The 23,262-nt window shown below is 36.6% G+C and overlaps 1 protein-coding gene across 1 annotated transcript in view; it reads left to right on the top strand.

Moving 5' to 3' along the window:
- The window catches only part of LOC129248188 (insulin-like growth factor-binding protein complex acid labile subunit), a 62,229-nt gene that overhangs the window by 27,860 nt on the left and 11,107 nt on the right, over positions 1–23,262 (top strand). The window contains exons 8-11 of the mRNA XM_054887650.1: positions 5,411–5,566; positions 9,026–9,172; positions 9,540–9,702; positions 13,318–13,449. Of these exons, the coding sequence (XP_054743625.1) occupies positions 5,411–5,566; positions 9,026–9,172; positions 9,540–9,702; positions 13,318–13,449 (598 nt within the window). The remainder of the gene's footprint in view (positions 1–5,410; positions 5,567–9,025; positions 9,173–9,539; positions 9,703–13,317; positions 13,450–23,262) is intronic.

Genomic DNA, 23,262 nt, shown 5'->3' with positions numbered 1-23,262 from the left:
TGCTTTTTTTTACATGTACAAGTAGGTAAATTTGGAATAGTGCGAGGAGCGTGCTTTACGTGGGACACACTAAGTAATTATTATAAAATCTATAGAATTTTGCTACAAATTTAGGACCATTGCTTTGCAATTCTGGTTTAAGAATTTCATAGAAACGTAAATGTAAATATCTACAGGTGCAATATTTCACTAAACGCACAAATCAAACGACGAATTACATCGCATTCTTATAAAAAATCGCTGTTTATCATACACCATGAAGCATTAGACTGGCTCCTTTATAATACCTACAGATAAGATTTGGGATAAGTTCCCTACACTTCTTTGCCATATTTGCATATTGGCTTCTTCAACAATGAAAATTTTCTCATCTGTGAAAAGAATATTCTCATGGCATCTGTCGAGTCTAATTTGCTTCAAGCGCGTTGTTGAAAGATGCCCAGTTGAGCGACGGAAGGCTTTCATGCGAAGATCATCTCTAGTTAGTCTTGACATGGATCTGGTCGATACATTAATTTTCCTGTAACTTTCCTTAGCTCCGCACTCCATTGTTAACAATGAAATTTGCCACAAAACTGAGTATAATTTATGAGTCGACAATGCATACGCCCAAAAAAAAAAACAAAAATAGCGGAACTTTTTTCTGCTAATTTATTCTCGCCATATGCGTCTTAAAATTTATCACAAAATTTATGGCAATACTAAGTATTTGTGAGGTCCTAATACGCTTTTTTTAAAAGAGTCCGGCTTTCATTGGTTGCATGTGAAAGAATGCGTCGATGTAATGATTTTATTTAGAATCTTCTGTCTATGTCTTTTTTTTTTTGATAGTAGTTTATTATATGTTACCGTCCTTGAATTTATTACTCCATTAATAAGTGTGTTTGTAGCGACTTGGGTGATCATGAATAGTAGCCGGAGTAGCCATTCTGCAGATAATATTGCTGCTGTAGCAGAGGATGTCGTGGAAGCGCCGTCGACATCGGCCAGACGACGTGCCACGCAAATGGGTACAAAGTCCAGACGGTGCATCAGCTGTTAGCTGCTGACCGCCAATCGCGTCTAACATACGCTCAAGCCATCCTTAATCACCACCCAGAGGAAGATGATTTTTCATCAAAAATAATCATGAGTGATGAGGCCCATTTCCATCTTAGCGGGTAGGTAAATAAGCAAAATTTACGCTTCTGGGGCACTGAAAATCCGCATGTAACCCACGAAGAGCCATTACACCCGCTCAAAGTCACTGTATGGTGTGCTGTTTTCGCTGGAGGAGTCACCGGACCTTTTTTCTTCGAAGACGTCGCGGGCCAAACGGTTACTGTGAATGGTGAGCGCTACAGAGCAATGATCAACGAGTTCTTTTTGCCGCAATTTCATGAATTGGGAGGGGAAAACATGTGGTTCCAACAGGACGGTGCAACGGTACACACTGCACGTGCCACAACCGATATGCTGAAGGATGCATTTCCCGGGCTCATAATCTCCCGTTTTAGCGATTTGACCGCTCCAGACTTCTTTTTGTGGGGCTTTTTGAAGTCGCGGGTTTATGTCAACAAGCCTCAGACTCTTGCAGCTATTAAAGACAATATCCGTCAAGAATGTGAGGACGTATCGCTGGAAGTTTTGATCAAAGTGATGGAAAATGCCATAAAAAGGGCTCAAATGGCAATCAACTGTGGCGGCGGCCATTTACATGACATCATATTCTCGACTTGATGTAAAAAAAATTAAAAGACCAAATAAAAATAATCCACAAGAAGAATCAAAGTTTTTCATTTATTTTTTTAAATTACAGCCAAAAAACATCCCAAGGTTACTTTTGCGCCACCTTGTATTTGTTTTTTTTTTTTTTTGCTAAGTTGAAATAGCAAATCTCCCTAAGCCGTTTTTCTGATTTTTCGTACCAGCGAACTTATGCCTTTTAGAGTCTATTCATTTTTCACAATTTTGAGAATATCTGCATACTAAAGGTACCCTGATTTATTAGCACCCATGGCGTCGAGCCGTGTAGGCTTACTTTTCGCACATTTCCGCTTCAGTCGAGCCAGTTCGCCCCCTCATTGGTCGCAGGGCCATTAACATATGCCGGCTCAGCATTGCTGCTTTTATTAAGGACAGTATTTTTGTTGTTCTATACAGCCAATAGCAAGTCATCCTTCATATTTGATTTGGTGGGTGGGGAAAAAATTCGGGAACGTTTTTCCTATTGATTCGTTTTGGTAGCACGATCACTCTCAAATAGTGACCTAGCTCTTCTCGCCTTATCATTCACAATGGTTGGTGCTATTGTTTGTGGAGCTTTGGTCGCCGTTGTTTTTATGCTGTTTGGTGCTATGTCTTCGCTCTCAACTGTTTTGAAGATCTTACATATATCTGAGAGCATACTTTTCATTTGCTGATTGACATGCCTTTGCCCGTCCATCATTTTTTTAGCTCTCATTGGCAGTAGCCGGTTGGCCGTTGCTACGGTTTGATTGGCTACGCACCGGGGATCTTGAAATGAGTGCACTTTTTCTAAAAGAGCACGCGAGAGCCAAGGGAGATGAGGAAAATTAGCGTTGTTCCTGTGCATGAATGGCAGACCTTAGGCCTGTTGTCTTACTGTTCATTGCGCGAATCGTATGAAAATTCACCACATCGAGTAAGAAATTCACCACATCACTAAATGTAAGAAACAAAAAAAAAAAAAAAACAGAAAACTACGAGTATTGTTGTTGTCTGTACTCAACGCTGTTTCTCACTAACGCGACCAACTAAGCTGCATTGTGGACTTTGTTGCAATTCGCTGTTATTCCACTTTTGTCTCACTTTTTCAATCTCTGTGCTAAATTTTATTATTTGTTTTAAATTATTGCTATGTGCGCAGAAGCTCACTTGAGCGCTCTAAATAGCCCAGGAAAAAAAGAAGAAAGTTTTACACATGCGAGTGTCGAAAATGCTAGCGTTTAGTCAGTGATCGGCAGATGATACGTTTAGGGGTGTGATATCGCACTTTTATGATTATTCACTGTGAAAGTTTCGATTCTGAGTCGAGTGAAATCGGAGCGAAACTCCGTACATTCTTTCACTATCCCTTCACTTCCCTCCATACATATATGTATGTATGTATGTGCATACTCAGAGCAGCTGAGGCTTATTTTAAGCACTTAATTGACTGGATTATTTGCTAAAACTGCTAAAACTAGAAGAAAGTAGAAAATATTTTTTAAATTATATTTATTTTACACAAATTTTATTTCGCAGCTACGCTTTTCTTCTTCCTTCAGATGATATAACTGGAAGCAACATTAAATTTTATTTTCCTTTCAGAAATTCTTTTTGTTTTGCCTTCATTTAATTTCATCACCCACTTGCTGGCGATTTCATATGTTATTGTCAAGAGTTCAAAGTGGCCGTCTAAATAGCTGTCATAAATTTTTCACCGGTAGCACTATTTTAAACTTTTCCGCATTTCCTTTACTTTTTTAATGTGTGTACTTCTCGAAAAGTTCTGTTTACTTTTGTTTTTAAGAGCGCCAATACTTATATTTTCTTTTAGGAAACTTTCGCGTGACCATACGACACTTGACGTGCTGCCGGCCGGAAACTCGTATAGTTATTTTTCAGTAGCTGAGACCACAATAGCTTCTACTTGGAGTATACTGTGCACATATATACCTACTTATATAAACATGTGCTTATATATTTATTTGCGGCTTCGGTAGTCTAGCGTGAGTGCGCTACCTTGCCATCCCAGAGGTTGTAGGTTCGAGTTCCAGCACGGTCCTCATACTTTTCCGAATTTACCTACTTTTCCTGTTTCTAAAAAAAAATGATCTCATTCCTAAACCCTCAAAACTTATCTTTTCCATCCTTACTCCCGCACAATAGTCAGCGCATTAGTTGTATTGTGGCTGCTAAGACAAGCAAAAGAGGAGAAAAACACACACATTACACATTGCGTCAGTGGCGCCTGCAAGAGGAAGCGGCCAACCGCGGTAATAGCGCAGAGACACCAAATTTAGCGAAGTCCTCAACCATCTGTGCGATCCTTCTACCAGGAAAATGTGAAACACAGATGGCGTTCTAATCAGTAAGAAAGCATTGTTCCTAAGCAACTACATATAGGCATTTCTACTCCTTAGGAGTGGTAGCGACAGGCTAATTACCTATCCTGTCAGAAAGCAAAATAGATTTACGAAACCAACGCACGACTGCTCCCGAGAGGAATGAACAAGGGGAAAAAATATATATAAATATATATATCACGAGAGTAGGTCTCACCGACGCATATAGATAGATATGTAGAGAGATGGATAGAGCCAAGAATCTACGACTCAGTGCTGAACCTCGACTCGCATCGGCTTTAACAGTGTGATACAAATTTTGCTCAAAGACCTTGCTTTATTCACTATAAGGTCCAATTTACTCAGGAATAGTAGAGGCTATCCGCTTCGATATTGCGTCTATCGTTATCATTTAGGCCGTAGAATAACTCGAATTGGGCAACAACTTTGTTCGAAATGTATACATACATACTTTGCTGACGCAGCGTATTTTCATCTCAACATATTTTAATTTTCTAGCAAACAAAACTACTACATCTGGATATCACAAAATCCATATGTGAACACGAAGAAGCCAATGCATTCTCAGAGAATGACATTTTGGTGCCGATTTTGCAGGGATTAACTCTTGAGGGTCCAGAAGCTCGGAAGCATTTACATTTATTTCACGCAAGATCCGAGCAATTTTTTGTACGAAGTTCTCTTGCTCTCTCTTCTGTTTACTACAGATTTTTAAATCGACAATCAACAATTCACGCATTACTAGTAAATATGTAAATGAATAATAAAAGTGATTAAAAAAATGATTTTTACGTGGGCTTGGATCCTGCAAGTAAAACTATCATGCGGCTTATATGGCGGCAGTAGTTCACCCACCCTGCTTTGAATCGAAATTTTGCAAAAATTGTTATCCATTTCATAATATTTCTTGCATGTGTGAGAGTGAAATTGTGTGAAAACTTTAAACATTGCAAAGTTGCCCCTGAAATAAGCCCACACTAGTGAAAGCGTGCGCTAGAAAGTAAAATTTACATTGTGATCTTCACAGAATTCTTAACATTTTTTTATCACTCCATTCCAATCCATTAGTATTATCTTTCGGATATAAAAGTTAAATTAATTGTTTCAAACAATCTTAAACTATTAAATATGTTTTCAAGAGCACACACCCAGCACTTTTCGCCAACACATAAACGCAGTTACTATGTGTGGACAATTTTAGTATCAATAAAAAGTTTTCGAACAATAAAAACTGGCAATAAAGCGACACACCCTTCCTTCTCAACTACTCAAATTTCATTTTGAAAATGTTTATTACCGAAATGTACACATCTATACTTGTTGTTGTCTACCATTTACAGGTCATACCACAGCTGACACATCTCTCCGTGGCCGATATGGGAGTACTACCGATGGGTTTGCTAGTGCCGTTCAAGCAGCTGCGCTATCTCAACATATCCGGCAATCATTTGGACAATATGTCGCTGCAAGTAATCGATCCGTGTCGAGAGTTAGAGGTGAGTGGAAGAAAAGAGGCGAAAAAGAATACAACCAAATACATACAGAGAATAAAATGAGTTGAAACTGAAGTTTCTGCTCCGATGGCTGGTTAAACGTAGAAGCGCCTAAACCAAAACAGAATTGAATGTGCGATAGTGGGAACGTTAGTTTTAACGTACGCCTGTTATGTCTTTGTATGTGTATATGTTTCGCATGCATGTTACATGACTGACAACTACAATGTCAAAATGTTAGCACAACGATAAAACTAAACCCAAATTTGTATGTGGCATTGAAGCGGGCAAACCCAAAATGTTAGCATTTAAAATGAATAAAAGCCAAAAGCAAACAGGGAAAAAGAGCAGCAACTAAACACTAAAATAACTAAACTGAAGCATTTTTCTGCAAAAAGTGAAAAAGTCGGTGTTGCTTCCCATAAACAAGCAGGCAAACTGAGCAGCAACTAAACACTAAAATAACTAAACTGAAGCATTTTTCGGCAAAAAGTGAAAAAGTCGTCAACAATCGTCTGCTACAAATTGGTCTGCCCATACACGACTAACGAATCGGCGATCCTACAGCCCAACACTATGAGCAGAAAGGATTTATTGCATGCATGCAATAGCAACAACAAATATAGCGAAATATAAAAATAATTGGAAAGGACATGCAACATGTCACTTCCCCCCCGGCCAAAAATGACTGGCGTGCAACATATACTGGCGTGCATATAAACTAAATGCAAACATTGTTGTGATATATTTCAATTAGACGTTTATATGTACATATGTGTATATCGCTCATTTGCGACAAGAGAGTCATAACTCAGAAATAAAATTTTGTTTGGTTAAGCTGCAGATTTGACTAGCAATAGGAAGGTAATCATGTGCGACAGAAGCGCACCATTGAATAACTCGTCTATTTTACTCTAGCGAGTGGTGAATAGATTAACATAAAGCATAAATAAACATACGTTGCCAGCACAAGAAAGAATATGCCATAAATTACATTTTTTTCGAAGCACCAAATCAGTATTAGTAATGGGAGACTTTTGTTGCTTCAACTTTGCGAGCTCTCTTTTTGGGGTTGGCCTTCGTTCACACACGGCTTGTAATTGTTTAGTTTTTGTAGCCAACCACAGCATTGAGAAGAACATAAACACAAGGCGCGTAGGTCGAGCATGAGCAACTCGGTGGCTCTTTCTTTCCTCGTCTCTCTCTTTTCCGCAAGTTACGATTTTAATCAACAGAAGTTGTTCTGTATGAACGCGGTCCAACGAAAATTGTCTAATATCAGAGGAATTACTAAGTTTTACCAGTTTTATGAGCCAAAGTTTTATACTCGCTAGTGTCGGATCTCTCGATAACTTTGTTGCTTTTACATGCAGGGAAGTGGCGAATCGAAGATTCCAATTTAAGTATTATATTTATCTGATAAATTTCTATACAGATGGTTCAAAGCTAGACGATAAGGTCGGCTAATGGAGTATTTTCGAAGGAATTAGGACTGGAACTATCCGTTCGACTACCAGACTACTGCAGCGTCTATCAGGCATATAAAGAGGTGCCTACATATTTAAATACGGATGCCGTCACAAAAACTACTATAAAAATATTCTAGGATAGCCAGGTGGTCATTAAATCAATGAATGAGGCTATACTAAAATCAAAAGTTGCACAGGAATCCCGGGTAGCTCTACATGATATTAGCGTCGTATTCAAGGTCAGCCTTATTTAGGCTCCGGAGCACGGAGATAAGGAGGGACTCTGTAAAACCGATGGGCCAGCCAGGAAAGGTACTGTTCAGTGATAAAACTACCAATAGGTTACCTATCGCCACGGGCAAATTAATAAGTAAAAGCAACATTACCCAAGAGGCCAATAGGTCATGGAGAGATCAAGATACATGCGTAAACGCTAGGTTACTATAGACGCAAATAAACAGGAAAAAGACAAAGGAACTGCCTAGCCTTTAAAGAGAGGATATCTCGAAGGTCGTGCTTTGTGTCATCGGTCCTTGACCATTTGGCAGTCATTCCGTGGGACTAGTAGTTTTCTCCCATAAATATTGTAGAAGTTGTAGAGGTGACGAAGAGGAAGCAACAGCTCAGCACTTCTTTTACAATTGTCCAGCCTTAACTAAAACCAGAGCAGGTTGTCTAGGTAAACACTTTTTCAATTCTCTTACAGCATAGTCTGGCGTGGGGATTAGACCAATTCTGCGCGTCATAAAAGCTACAAAATGGTTTCATGAAAATAAATAAGCAAGGTTCCCGTGTCGCAGAGTGATACCACAACGGACCTGTATAGTCTAAGCGAGTTGGTCGTACGGACCGAGTACCCCCATAACCTAACCTAACCTAACCTACAAGCATAAATACCAACTACTATGCCTTATGCAAATCATTAAAATGGAGTTGAATTACATATTTCTGTCCTTTTAATGAAGGCGTTTTAGCAAAACTTTCTTTTGTTAGCTTTTTCGTTCACCGAGTATTAACTGTTAGTCGGTTTTACACTTCCCATGTTTGAACAACGTTGAAAGAAACTTGTATTTTAAATTTAATCTCGATTCTTGTCTGGGAAGTCGGGAATGATCGATGTTATGTAGAAATAGTTAAAACCCTTAAGGTGGATATGGTCCGAGCCAGTTGTGAAATAGAGCCAGAAACTGTGAATGTGGTATTTGATAATTTTTTTAGAAGGAACCGAAATAAGGCAATACATAAACGAAAACGTGTAATATTAGCGGAAAATTTCGATTTGAAAAGTTTTGTTGCAATCGTTGAATTTTCAGAACTAATTCCAGAACGCAACATTTTTAAATATGTGGGTCAATATTATCAGTAACTTTTGTTCCCGGAAATGTTTTATTATAATCCCAAGATTTCGGGACTCGTCCCGAGAAATTACTTTATAATAGAGGCATACTAATTTTGCGATCACTGGTAAATTTCGATTTCGGGACTTTTCTATTTTATTACCGAACTTTCGGGGTTCATCTCAGAATAGATATTTTTGGAATGTGTATGCCAATAGTAGCGGTAAGTGATTATTTCATTTGAGTATTTTTTTTTATGAACACATGGTTCGTCTTGAAACTTGCTCTTTATTATAATAAAATCCAATGGGCTATAAATTGCATACTTGAAATTTTTCCAAAAATTTGGTTTTTGAAAAAATTTTGTTGAAAAATTTTTTAAGCGAGAATTTATATGGTTTGTACATAGGCATCAACTATATTTCCATACAAAAAAATTATTACAATTAAATAAGAACAAAATGAATTGTTAAAACTAGTCAGTAAGTCCTTGTGATATAGTTCTTTGACGCAGAGTATATTTTCTAATACTGACAAACTAAAAATAAAAACTGTCATTCTAATACGTACTTATTTGTTTTCTTTTTTTAACTTGATTTTATATTACTTTTCTTACAAATTAATTTCTTTTTTCTCATTTCATATGCGCCCAAAAGTTTTTGGACATATCGCGCAACCAACTGTACGGCATCAACGAGGACACAGTGGGGCGAATTCAACGCATTCGCAATGTTCGACTGGACAACAATCCGCTGATATGCGATGAATGCCATATGGGAAAATTAATAAATGTCGTGCAGCATGTGAGTACAGGAGCAAGCACTTCGATAATAATAAAAAAAACAAAACACTAAATGCAGCACAAGCTGCTATTGTTGCCACCAAACGCTTTTCGTTGCATTGCTTGTGCTGGTGGTAGTTATTTGAATTTTTATTGTTTTCATAAAATGTGCGCGCAATTTCTGCTACATTTGCATGCAAATAATTACAAATGGAAAAGCAAGCGGAGAACTAGGAGAAAGTGAAGAAATATTTGTTTACCAGTTGATTGCTATCGCAACTCTTTGTTATTTCCTCTTTTGGCTTTCAATATTACACACATTTTTTTGTCCCAGTTGCATTTTTGCATTTGCATTTATTTTTTATTTCACGTTTTTGCTCTATCCACAGCTTCAATGGAAATGGGAAACATATCCAATTTGCTTTTTGCCCAAACCTTTGCGTGGCTCCGAAATAACAGATTTGGATGTGTCGAAGTTGCATGACTGCCTCGACTATATAACTGATGAGGAGCAAAATGCAGCGAGCACTTCGCACAATTTTCTTGAGCGTGGTAAGTAAATAATTGAAAATTTAGGACATATGTCTTTACTTTTGTATTGATTTAGAGGAAGTTCTATCGCAATAGGGCAGTTCATATGAGTTATTGAATTAGGGTTAAAATTGTGATAAAAATAATCTGAAGAAATAAGTAGAGAAACGACGATGATATTATATTATTTCAATAAATACAGTCATCAAGAAAGTGATATTACAATTGCAAAATATGATATTTTTAATATTCTTTCTTCAATAAATTTAAGTTGATTAATATATACATATATATTTTTCCTTTTAAACATAAGCACATAACTAAAAACCAAAATTACTCCCATATTATAAAAGATTATAATTATTATTCTTTAAAATAAATACAGTAGATTCTATTTTTATGCGGCTCTTTTTTATGCGGTTTTGAAATAGTGCGGTTTTTAAAAAATTAAAAATTAAAAAATGCGTGTCGACCTATCGGGAATTGTACATATAAACAAGATTCTAAACCAGCTAAGCAAAAACTCATCACAGATTACATCAAAAATGCTAACCCTACAAGTATGGAACCGCCTGCATCACCATCCAGATCAGACGTGTACATTTCCTCAAGTGGCGGAGTGATTTTACGCCAAATCCTAAACGAATGCGCAACATGCGGGTATTGTCTGATTCTATTTCTGACGATGCAAATTTATTTTTCGATACTAACGTTTCTTTAATAAAGATATAATTTTCAAAAATGCAATTTTTTGTTTATGCGATTTTATTTAATTATTTCAGATTCATGCGGTCTATGGAACGTACCTATAGTTTTACTATAGAACTAGTTGCTTTTTTTATGCTGTTTCTTGCGGAACGTATATGCCGCATAAAAACAGAATCTACTGTATTGTTTTTAATTATCTCAGGTTTTTTGGGAATATCTCGGAGACCGTTCTTTGAAAAAAAAAAATTCATTTTAGGTTTCAGTGACCTCAATTAGTTTAAAAAACACCTTTTGGTCGAGGACCACTTTTGGTGTAAACTAGTGTAATTGACGCGTACATCCTTTTTAGGTGTTTGGCCGAGCTTCTCCTCCTATTTTTGGTGTGCGTCTTGATGTTGTTCCACAAATGAAGGACCTACAGTTTCAAGCCGTCTCCGAACGGCAGACATTTTTGTGAGGATCTTTTTCATGCCAGAAATACACTCGGAGGTTTGCCACTGCCTGCCGAGAGGCGACCGCTATTAGAAAAATGTTTTTCTTAATTTGGTGTTTCACCGAACCTCGAACCAACGTTCTTTCTGTGAATTGCGAATGGTAGTCACGCACCAACCCATTCGGCTACGGCGGCCGCAAGACTTAAATAATCACTTTATTTATGATTGATTTGATGAAGGATTTTAATAATTTTAATTTTTCAGCAAACACTATTATTTTCATACAAAAATCTTTGAAAAATACTATGGAAATAATTTTATTTAATTTGCTCAATTCAATTAATTTTCTTATTTAATTTTTTTTTCGGATCTTTCAAGAAAAAATAAAATTAAAGAAACAATAACTAATTGGAAAAGAATTTATTTTAATTTGTTTAAAGTTTTTGAAGTACTTGTGTAGTTTCAGGATTAAGTTAAATCAGCCTTAAGTTTTCTAAATACGTTTTTTTTAATTTTAGGTAATTTGCTTAATTCAATAAATTTTCTTATTCAATTTGCTTGAAATTGCTCTTTTTGTGGGATCTTTCAAGAAAAAATATAATTTTTTTATGTAATTATGTAGGTTTCAAGTTAAGATAAGTTAGTCTTAAGTCATTTTAAAACATCTTCCAAGACAAACATACTTCCAAATTAAGATATTTCAAAATCAGGTATATTTAGTTTGTTTATTTATGTAGATACATAGATATGGATAGAGGTCGGCACATTGACCTTAAGATCTTTTGTGCCTTCTATTCTTTGCAATACCTCACCCAGACCAAGCTATTTCAATAACGCTAGAATAATACTGGGTGGGACTAAGCACAGGTGCCTTTCTTTCGGCCATGCTAGGCTGAGAAGCTCACTTCTTCTTCCCGATACGACATCACATTCGAGTAACAATTTTGATGGTAATTGTGGAAACAACCACAGAAACAAGTAGACGAGAATCGCTAGACCAAATAGAGGAAAAAAATTTCAGTTTTTTCTAGAAAAAATAATTTGTACTTTGTATGAGAATAAGTTTCTGTCCTTTCTTAGCCAAAGTTACGAATTATTTAAACAATTAAATAATACAGGATATTATGTGAAGTATGTTCCATTAGAAGCTATAACTTTACCCTATCTTTCAGGCAGCATGACGAAAAATTCGAGTTCTTGTGACTTGATCCATTCATTGAGCCAATTTGCGATGCTCTCGTAAGAAGTTAACCGCTCTTCAATAAGGGCTGACTGCATTTATTGTCCCACTGAGACCGCTTTTCTTTGAGAGCTCGATTTAAGCGCATTAGCTGCAGTTGGTCTCGATCGCTAGTCATGTTTTCAGATGGTTTAAGGAGTTCATAATAGATAACACCCATTTTTCATAACCCGTAACGATTCGATGCAAAAAAGACTTCCTTTTGAAACGGGGAGAGCAGCATTTCGAGAGCAGCAAGTCCGCAAATCAGCATTTCACGATGTCGTAACATAACTGTAACAAAAAACGAACTGAATATTGTTGACAGATGACAGACGAAAAAACAAGACATTTGGGAAGGTTTAAAAATACTCCTAACGACATCTATGGACTAATAGGTCCTCTCGTAGGTATATACCTGCTAGCTATAAAACTGCTTAACGGAAATATTTTCTAAAAAGTTTGCTTAAATAGTTTGAATTTTTGATGAGAATTGAAGGATTTTTTTTTTAATTTCCACAAAATTTAGAATTGAATTTATAGTGTTTTTGTAGTAGAATGAACTACATTTTTATAAAAGGTTATTCAAATTAAATAAGAAATAAATTACTTATCAAAACTTGTCATAAGTACTTGCACTATATTCATGAAATTCACTGAATGCAGTTACACAATAAATTGAATATTTTAAAATAAAAAATAACACAAAAAAAAAAATTCTGCAGTATTTGTCTCAAGCGCAAACGAACAGCTCCTCCAAGATGAAAGCTGAATTTTTCCACACGTTATTCCCTCTCCTCGCATTGAAACTTCATATAGATTTTTTTTCGATTCCTTACACACTAAAGGGTTGTTAAATTTCAAGGGCCGATCTTGAATGTGAACCACACCTAAACGTCAACGACACCGTTGGACTTCTTTCTTTATTTGAAAGAAAAGGTGTACGTTGATAAACCAGCAACAATTCAAGAGCTAAAGGATGAGATAATTCGGCACATTAACGGCATAGAACCTCAATTATGCCTCAGCGTCATCGAAAATTTGGACTATCGGATGGAGGTGCCGCCGAGGCCGTGGCGGCCATTTGGCAAATATTTTGTTTTGTACGTTATTGAGTCATACCAATATTATCATAATAAAGAGAAAAGACAATAATTTTCTAAAAAAATTGTATTTTGTTCAAAATCAACACCGGCTCTTGAAACTTAACCACCCTTTACTACAATAACTTTCGCTTCCATCATTTGCTTACTTTTATTTTTCACTTTTTCACAGGTGGCCTTAATACGCTCGCCATACTGGGTGGCATTATATTGGTTTTAATTGTTGTCATTATACTGGTCATGGCTGTTTGCTTTTCCAAGCGACGTGCACGTTACTATACACGTGAGGATAGACTGAATGGAGGTAAGTGACAAGCAACAGTAAAATCTCATTCACTCATCCCCCCTTATTTAAGTAAATTCGTTGTAATCAAAATGGTTAGCAGTTAACTCACTTAGAGGTTCAGGAAATACGAGTATGTAGAAAGTGGAGCTGAAGCATACAGAATATTGTGTTAACCAAATGTAAACAGTGAGCATTCCGAGCGTACACCACCAAACCACAGATTGTACTTATCTTCTCATCTTTATATCTACTAAACTTTGATACATGATGCTCCTAAGTAGCACATTGGTGGTAAAGGAGGAAAAAAAGAAGCAGGATAATGATATTTGGGGTTTTCTGTTGTTTTTCATAAAGCATGCCTCAAGTTAAGGTAAAGCATAAGTGTTTAGCGGGAATAATTCGCTGCTCAAAAGATTTGTAAACAAATAGCTTGACTATTCTCCATAGTGACGTCTTCAATATGCGCAACACAGTGGTGGGCTCATGAGGGGAGATGATGGTGGGCAAAAGAGTTTTTGTGTCTTTTCACGATTGTAAAAAAATAAAATAAAATTTTAAATAAAATATTTATACAAGATCGCGAGGAATTATTCACCCTGTCAGAAGTTTTATAATATTTGTAAATGGCGTCGTACGCCAAACATACTCGACACTTGTGAACTAAACAGCTGCAGTAAACAAACAGACAAACAATGGAGGGCGTAAAGAAAGGTCAAAATAAAAATCTCCAGCACTCAATATCATTTTTTTATTTAGTACAAAAGTTATTCGAAAACTAATATGGATGATTAATTTTTGCGCCACCTTCTAAATTATGTCATAAAATTACTGGTTATTGGATAATGAAGCATGAAATATAATATTTATCATATTATAGCTACATTAGGCCGGGTCGATTTGTGGGGAGGCAAAAAAATCGCCCATTGCTCTGTGAAAATCATATTCTAGGGATCAAAATAAGAAACTTTGCCGAAGGAACCATACCTCTAAAACGAATTCTGATGTCTGAAATGATTGTATGGGAACCCCCCAGTGGAGTTCCAGGGGGTGTTCCACTGGCATGGGTGGATCGGCCGTCCAAAGTTAGTGGGGGTCGGTCATACATTTCGACTCGATTGGAGCACTCTAAATGGGTCAAAGTGGGATTTTTCGTTCGACCCAAATTGGGGGACATCAGAATTCGTTTTAGAGCAATGAGCGATTTTTAAATCGACCCGCCCTAAGGTACATATATATTTGTTGTTGATTTTGCTTTTGGCTGTCAAATAGTAAATATGTATTATTTTCAATGGCTTCAGCTCAAACCCGGGATTTAAATAAAAGGCAAAGTTTATTACTGTTTCATTTATTTGGTTAGTCGATATTTCAATTTCTGTCTAAAGTCCGCATCACTTCCTTAAAAAATATCGGGTATTTTTTTAGCTGGATGAGAATTATCGATATCGATATCGAGGCCTGACAGCTGAGAACGGCATACTGTGTTGGCATTTCTGTTCAGTGAAACAATTCATCTTGAATCCTTTTACACCAGAACATTGCTTTCAAATTGTGGAAATTTATTTTGAAAAAAGTAAACCTGTTCCTGTTCTCGAACCGCATAGAGAACTGGCGGCATCAACGTCCTTCTCTCTTTATGAATGGAGAAGAATCTGACGTTAGGGTGAATGGCGAGCGATATCGAGCTATGCTGACTGAATTTTTTGTTTCCGAAAATTAATCAGCTAAACAGCGGCGACATTTGGTTCCAACAACACAGTGTAACTCGGCATACAGCATACATTACAATATTCAAGTCACCATTGACGCCATACGGCCAAATTTATTGGAAAAAGTAGTCAAAAATTGGGCTGATCGAATGAACTATGTAGCTCATAGTCGCAGTGGATATATGCCGAATATCTCCAACCATTTCACCTACCTATTATTACTATGCTAAAAATTATTTTGCCTATCATAACAACGACGAATAACATTTATTCAGTCCAAATGATATTGATTCAAAAATCAAAAAATAGTTTGGTTTGAACTATTAAATTTATGAGTGGACAAAATTCGGTTTTTTTTTTGTTATTCGTAAGTTGTTTCGAGAGTAATATTTAATTAAAAATCGGTAGTTTGTTATTGAACTTACTTCATTAAAACTAAAAAAACCGAATTCTAAAGTATTTATTTATTTAATGGAATTACTAAAGTTTCACTCTTCGAAACGCCAAATGAGTCCACTCCCGATTACCGCAAGCTAACCCGCGCGACTGTGACATTTTCGGAACTTGAGCCAAAGCAAAGTAGATTGCAAATAGATTTGCTAAGACTACGCTTAGAGGCTTTTTTGGAAAATACCGACCCTTTTATTCAAGCACTTTACTGAAAGAGTTCTCTATTTGCAATGCAACAGAAATTGTCGGCGGACTGCTTATCAAATCCAAAAGTCATTATAAATTAAGTCCATTGTTCAAATTAATTGTCAGGAACTAATTTTTTGATCATTTCTTTCATAAGTACATAATGCAGGACTCATCCACTTTACTTAAAAAAGTATTTATCTCAAAATTATAAAGTTATAAGTAATACATCGTTGGTGCAATAGTACACTGGTTAAATAAGCAGCAGCAAAATATTTTTTTCTTATTTTTTTTTTTTGTAGTTTTTTTTTCGTAGTTTGTTTTTTATATTTTTTTATTTTAATTTAGAACAAACAATTTTTTTTTTTTGACACTTAGCCCCGTTCTGCGCCCTTGAATCCGCTCCTGTTACATTCACATAATACCTTTATGTACGTTAGGAAATTAAAACTGTGAATGGGGATGAGATAGAAGCAAAAATGGAATTATTGTGGTAAAAGCTGAAAGGCAGCACACAAAGGTGCCTCAAGTTACAAATAAAGATAGCGTTTTTTCCGCAAATCTCTCTGTCTGATACTGAGTTGTAGATAATGAGCAAAACAGCTGTGCTTATTTTGCCAATTTCAGCTGCTTGGCAACAGATTAGCTGCACTTTAACTTCACAAACAAATTTTTTTTTCTGCTCTTCCCAAAGAAGAAGGGAACTCAATTCATTTGGAACTTAAGTACATATTTTTACTTCAATTCAATATGCATTTACAATGTAAATTATACGCAATAAAATGCAAAAAAACCAAATATCTGGCGAGGGCGGAAGATTTCCATTAAGAAAGTCATAACCCTAAGCACACGCAATAAACCAGAAGCAATTAATTTAAATGTTGATGTGTAAGAGACGAAAAAATAGACTCCAAAATGGTAATAAAGTAAATATATGCTGTGAGAATTAGGTAGAGAAAAAAATGGAGAAGCATACAAAGTTAAAATTTGGGCAATAAAAATTATGCGCCATTCACAGAAACTTGCACTTTAAAGCGCAAATAGGCATGAAAGAAGTAGATGCTAAATTGAAAAGAAACGACGGATATAGATGGTAAATCAGAAAATGAAGAAGAAGAAAATCGGAAGAGCACACGTGCATGCGCCGCTGGTACCTTCGCGCCTGACGCGCCAATTCAACTGAATCGAAACCTCATTTGGCCTCTTGCGCTTTCGTTGCTTTAACCCTTTGGGCATAGGGCCAACAACATCAATTGAATCTCTAGAGCTCGAGCTTTCGTTGTTTGCAAACACAATGGCTTATTAACTTCCAGCACCCAGCTGGGGCATAGGATACGCGCTGAACGGTGAAGACCACGAAAAGTGTGAAGAAAAAATTTAAATTACTAAAAAGATGCAGTGAAGGAATAAAAAAGCGAAGGAACATTGAGATAAAACGCAAATGAAAATGAACTCGAGTGCCACTTGGGAGCAGGGAAATGAAAAAATTTACACTTAATTAATAAGGGGCCATGGCGAATTGCCTGGGCATACGCAAATCTTCTACAACTAGCTACTATTTTTATACTCGTACATACACCTGTGTTCACAAAAAAAAAGCAGATTGTGATGTCGGAAAGATTTTAGTACTTATTTGTTTATTTCACACTACAGCAAAAAATAAGGAAATAAAAGTTTTAAACTTTATATAAAATCGAAAAAGAAAAATAAAAACCGAAAAACTATTCAACAAAATTTCGAACTTTTTAGTCAGAATCCTTAGAACAATTTCGAGTACGCACAATTATGAGCCTATGGGTTGCTCCAAATTCACACAAATTTTTGAAAATTTTCTTTGCGAGCAGTTTTATGCCTTTTCTTCCATGCAATGAATGCTCAGGCCGCCGTAACCGAATGGGTTGGTGCGTGATTACCATTCGGAACTCACAGAGAGAACGTGGGTTCGAATCTCGATGAAACCAAAATTAATAAAAACATTTTCTTAATAGCAATCGCCCCTCGGCAGGCGGTTGTCAAAAAGCAACGCGATTTGTCACCCAATTGAAACTTGCACTTTATTATATTAAAATTTAATGGGTGTTAAAACTGCGTACCTGAAATTTTTCTGCCTGAAAAGTTTGAACTTTTGATGGCTTTGTTGAATTTTTCTATTTTAATTTTTAAACTTTATTCATATTTCGGTTTTGTTGTGGGTGTACAATATTTTCATATCAAAGCAAAAAAAAAAAATTAAATAAAGAATCAGAACCTTGCAACAACCCGCGCTGCTATTATTGTGAACACAGCTGTATGTATCTTGCCAGCGGCAGTCTTGCAAAATGGTAATAAAAAGGCAGCGGGCATTATGTACGCCGCAGTGCTAACTTTAGCAAAAAAAAAAAACAAAAAACAAAAGCAAAAAAAAAAAACAACAAGCAAAAAAAGGAAAAAAAAACAAAAGCATAAAAGAAAAACAATTCGCGAACGAGAATGCAAATATTTACGCAAGCGCAGGGCAAAGAATTCAGAGCTGTCAAATTGTGGGGCGATTAAATAGTAAATAGTTATTTCGCTGGAGCTTCTTTTGTAAAGTTAAAAATGTAGAAGAAATTATAAATATTAAACTATAGTTTGAATTCACTACTCAAGCACCTTAAAAATATATAAGATTTGTGGCAGCTCATGGGGTCGCCATAGCCGAGTAGATTTTTTAGTGGCCATCATTCTGCTAGTCCGGGTTCGAAGCTACCAACGCAAACGAAATATCAAATGATAGGAAATATGTTTTCTATTAGCGGTCGCTCAACAGCAAACAAAGGCCTGTGAGGGCATTTCAAAAGTGAAAAAACTTATTTCAAAAAAATTGTATGTCATTCAAAGTGGGCATAAAATTGTAGGGCTCTCCAGTGTACGACAGTATCAAGACGCACACCACAAACGATAGAAGAAGCTCAGACAAGCTTCTAATAAAGGATGAGACACCAATTAAATGTATATGAATAAATATATTTAGTTGTGTAATATAGGGTGTTCCATTGAGACCACTTATTATGGAGTTCGAAAAACTGGAGCATTTATTTCAAAAGTTCTGCTAGTTTTCTTCTCAAAACTACTATAAATTTTGAGGTACAGAATATAACATCTGTTAAACAACCAGCCATTAATTCAACTCAGTCATGATTTACTTCAAAAACGACAAAGTTAGTTCCCCTTTGCTAGAATGGAATTTAACTCCATACCATGCAAAGCCTATCAAGGAGAAAGTAGAGGCATTAAGCTGTGAAGCAATGTCACGCACTTTATCTGCTTAATATTTTTTTAACTTTAACGTCTTACTTACAGCGCAGCACTTTCCTGCATCCTTTTGTTTCCTAGAAAATGTGAAAAAATAGTTGGATGAAAAGTTTAGAATAAAAGAGATTTTTTTTTATTTCTGGTGAATCATTCAAAAATTACCTAAGAGATTAAGGAACTGCTTCGAGCATTCCTGTGAATAAAATGAATGAGTAGTTATTGGTAAAAAAATTCCGTTTAAATAGGCAGACGACTGCATTTGTTTAATATGTAAGATGTAGTAGTAATAGTAGTAATAGTACAAGGTGCGACATCTTTTATGTCGGTATGTAAACGCTAAATAACTTTGTCATTTACCAACCGATAGATACGTCAATTCAGTAAAATTTCAACCATGGGTCGCTCTACACCGAAACAACGCGCTGAAATACTGACGCTATACATCGAAAATAGTCGTTCTATTGTTCTAACTAAACGCGCATATCGCAAAGAGTACAGCGGCATACAGGCACCGTCTAACAATACTATTCATCGTTTGGTGTCGAACTTTTTTGAGCACAGGACATTAGATGATCGTCAACATGCCGTTCATCAACGACCAAGACGTTCAAATGAACTTGCTGAAGCAGTGAGGGAGAGCGTTGCCCAGGAGCCAACAGTGTCGTATCGCTTCAGCATTTTGTCGTCAGTGAAATCACAATGCGGTGCACTTTAAAAGATAATATAAATTTGTTTCCCTATAAAGTGCAATTGACATAAAGAAAATTGTCGACAGACCATTCACGTCACTTGGAATACGGCCAAACAGTCGCTCGAGTGGTAAACACTGAACCCAATTTTTGAAAGCAAATTTTAATGACTGACGAGGCACATTTTAACCTCTCTGGCAGTGTGAATGAACAAAATTGCCACATTTGGAAAACTGAGAAACCACACGAGATCCATGAAACGTCATTACATCACCGGAAAGTAACTTTTTGGGCCGACATTTGCGCTAAAACTATCATTGGGCCAAATTTTTACCGAGAAAACGAATGCCCGGAAATGCATGGGAAAGGTTTAGACGGTTACTGATTTCAACAAGACGGTGCGCCATGTCACATTGCGAATGCAACAATTGAATTTCTGCAACGATAATTCCCGGGACGTCTAGTGTCAAAAAGAGGCGACATCGACTGGCTGCCCAGATCACCGGACTTAACTCACTCGGACTTCTTTTTGTGGGGTTATCTGAAAAGTAAGGTTTACGCCAACAAGCCGCAGACTATTGATCACCTTAAGGCAAACATTCGTGCCGAAATCGACGCTATGGAACCCGAAATGCTTGACAAGGTGATAACAAACGCAGAAAAGAACGCAGTTTGTGCTTGCTAATAAAGGTGCCACATGATTGATATTGTATTCAAAAAATAGTTTTAATAAATTGTAAATAACCAAACTAAATAGAAATACCTGACTTAGCCTCACTTACCTCAGTTATTTTTTTTTTCAAAGTTGTTCAATGTTTTCATACCGACATAAAAGATGGCGCAGCCTGCAGTAGTAGTATTGGTAATAGCAGAGGTAGTAGTGACAGTAGTTGTAAACGTTGTTGTAAAAGTTGTTGTAAAAGTAGTAGCAGTAGTAATGGCAGATGGTAGGCTACATCTGGTCAATCGCCAGTCTTGAATTCATTACTTGGCAAGCAGTTCACAGTGGATTATTCCTTTTAAAACCTGCGGCGTTTTTCCGCCTATTGGCCTGGAATATGACTAATTTTTCATTACCAGTTACCATTCCCTTCCAAGGTAGATCGATTTTCTTACGTTTCAGCGTGTAAAAATTAGCTTCAAAAGGTAGTTTTGCGTTAATTTGCATAGCACTTATACATCGCGATTCTTCATAATATCAGCTAAATGCAAATGGCTCCAAAAGGCTTTCCTGCTGGTTCCTGTTTCCTGCTACTGAGGAATAGAGTGAATTTTCTTATGCTCGTCCAACATCACGATTTCTAGATTTTATCGGCATTTTCAACGATCGACCTATTAGAACAAGTCCAATCTTTGTCGCCCACATTACCAGAAACGAATTTTTCAAACCAGCGATTTGCAGCTGCATTTGATGCTGCATAGTATTCAGAAACGACCAACATTTTGTTGGGTACCTGCCTGGGCTTTTCGTAGTCGTCATAGTATTGAAGAGCATATCGGATCTTCTATTGTGCCATTGATCCTATTTTACCGCCTTCTCAGAACGCTGTAATACATAATCGGTTTTACTAAAGTCAAAACTGTCAAATTATTTTCTCTTTTTTTAAGCAAAGTAATGCATAAATCGGGTCAAATCTCACTCAAAATATTTACTCAAAAACAGTCAAAAATTTCTGATTCATATATACAGGGTGTTGGAAAAAGAATATATAATATTTAAGGAGGCAATAGTAGGTATCGGAGGTGGCAAAAAGTCTCAGCAAGCATGGGCAAGATATTATATTGTATTCTGTATGAATATTGCTTCAATATTGAGTCAGATACTCATGGATGTTTATAAGATCTCTTGAGTGCTCTTATGTTGATATGAGTATGAATTAAATATTGAAAAAAATCATTTTTACTAAAAGGTGAATTTATTGTAATTTACTTTCATGCTTTTGATTTTACCTTAACTTCCTGTTAAAAAAATTTCACATACTGTTTTGTTTTTGCCTAACAATAAATACTTCGATATTAAACTTCCAAATACTACTGTGGGCAAAAAGTAAGGTGAATTTGGTTGTAGAATGAAAAATCTTTAGTTATTATTGTAAATCAATTTCATCCCCTTCAAAATAATTCCCTCTCGATGAAATACACTTATGCCAACGATTTTTCCAATCCCCGAAACATGCCAAATAGTCCATTTCCGGTATAGCCATCAGCACCTTCTTCGATTCAGCTTTTATCTCCTCAATCGACTCGAAACGCGTTCCCCGGAGTGGTCTCGTGAGTTTTGGGAATAGCCAGAAGTCACCCGGAGCCAAATCAGGCGAATACGGTGGTTGCGGAACGATATGCGTGGAATTTTTGGCGAAATGGTCACGAAGAACGAGTGCAGTGTGAGACGGTGCATTATCGCGATGCAAAAACCAAGAGTTGTTGGCCCATAATTCTGGTCTTTTTAGACGAATTGCTTTACGTAAACGACGTATAATGCTCAAATAATATTCCTTATTAACGGTTTGGACAGGTGGAGGGAATTCATAGTGCACCACACCACGAAAATCGAGAAAAACTGTCATCATGACCTTTATGTTTGAACGACTTTGACGTGCTCTTTTCGGTCTGGCCTCGCCTTTAGCACGATATTCGCTTGATTGGTCGGTTGTTTCAGGGTCGTAAGCATAAATCCAAGTCTCATCTCCCGTAATGATGCATTTGAGCTTGTCCTGATAGTCTGAAAGCATTGTTTCACATACATCAACGTGACGACTTTTTTCCAAGAAATTGAGAGTTTTCGCTACCAAACGAGATTTGACTTTTCTTTCTGGTCTTTCAAAATGGTTTTCACAGATCCTTCTGATATTTCGATCATATCAGTAAGGTCTTTAACAGTCAACCGACGATTTTTGAGCACTAACTCCTTCACTTTATTGACGTGTTGGCCATCTGTTGACGTCGATGGTCGTCCGGAGCGCTCCAAGTTATCAACACGTTCTCGACCCTCTTTGAAGTCTTTGTACCACTTATAAACATTTTTCTGCGACATGGTCGAATCACCAAATGCCTTTTGTAACATGCTAAACATTTCCGCAGCCGAAATTTCATTCCGGAAACAAAATTTGATGGCATTTCTCTGCTCAATCAAATCAGACATTGGAAAAATCGAAAAATGGTCGTTTGGTAAACACAAGCGTAAATATATTACTAATAATGACATTCACATGAAAGTTGGTCCAGATGTTATTAACAGTGCTGCCAACTCATGAAAAAAATAACTAGAGCGAAATTTTAATCCCGCGAAGTTTGACAAATAAATTCACCTTACTTTTTGCCCACAGTAGTATATATTTATTTATTTATTGCATAGGAGTCGACCGCCATAGCCGAATGTGTTAGTGCATGACAATAATTCGGTGGTGGCGCGCATGTAACACCAAATAAGAGACACAGTTTTTTCCAAAAGCGGTGACCCTTCGTTAGGCATTGACAAACTTTCGTGTGTATTTCAAGCTCGAATTACATACTTAAATAGATAATAA

Source organism: Anastrepha obliqua, chromosome 5 (genome assembly GCF_027943255.1).
Source record: "Anastrepha obliqua isolate idAnaObli1 chromosome 5, idAnaObli1_1.0, whole genome shotgun sequence".
Classification (NCBI taxonomy): Eukaryota; Metazoa; Arthropoda; class Insecta; order Diptera; family Tephritidae; genus Anastrepha; species Anastrepha obliqua.
This window is presented reverse-complemented; position numbering and strand designations above follow the sequence as displayed.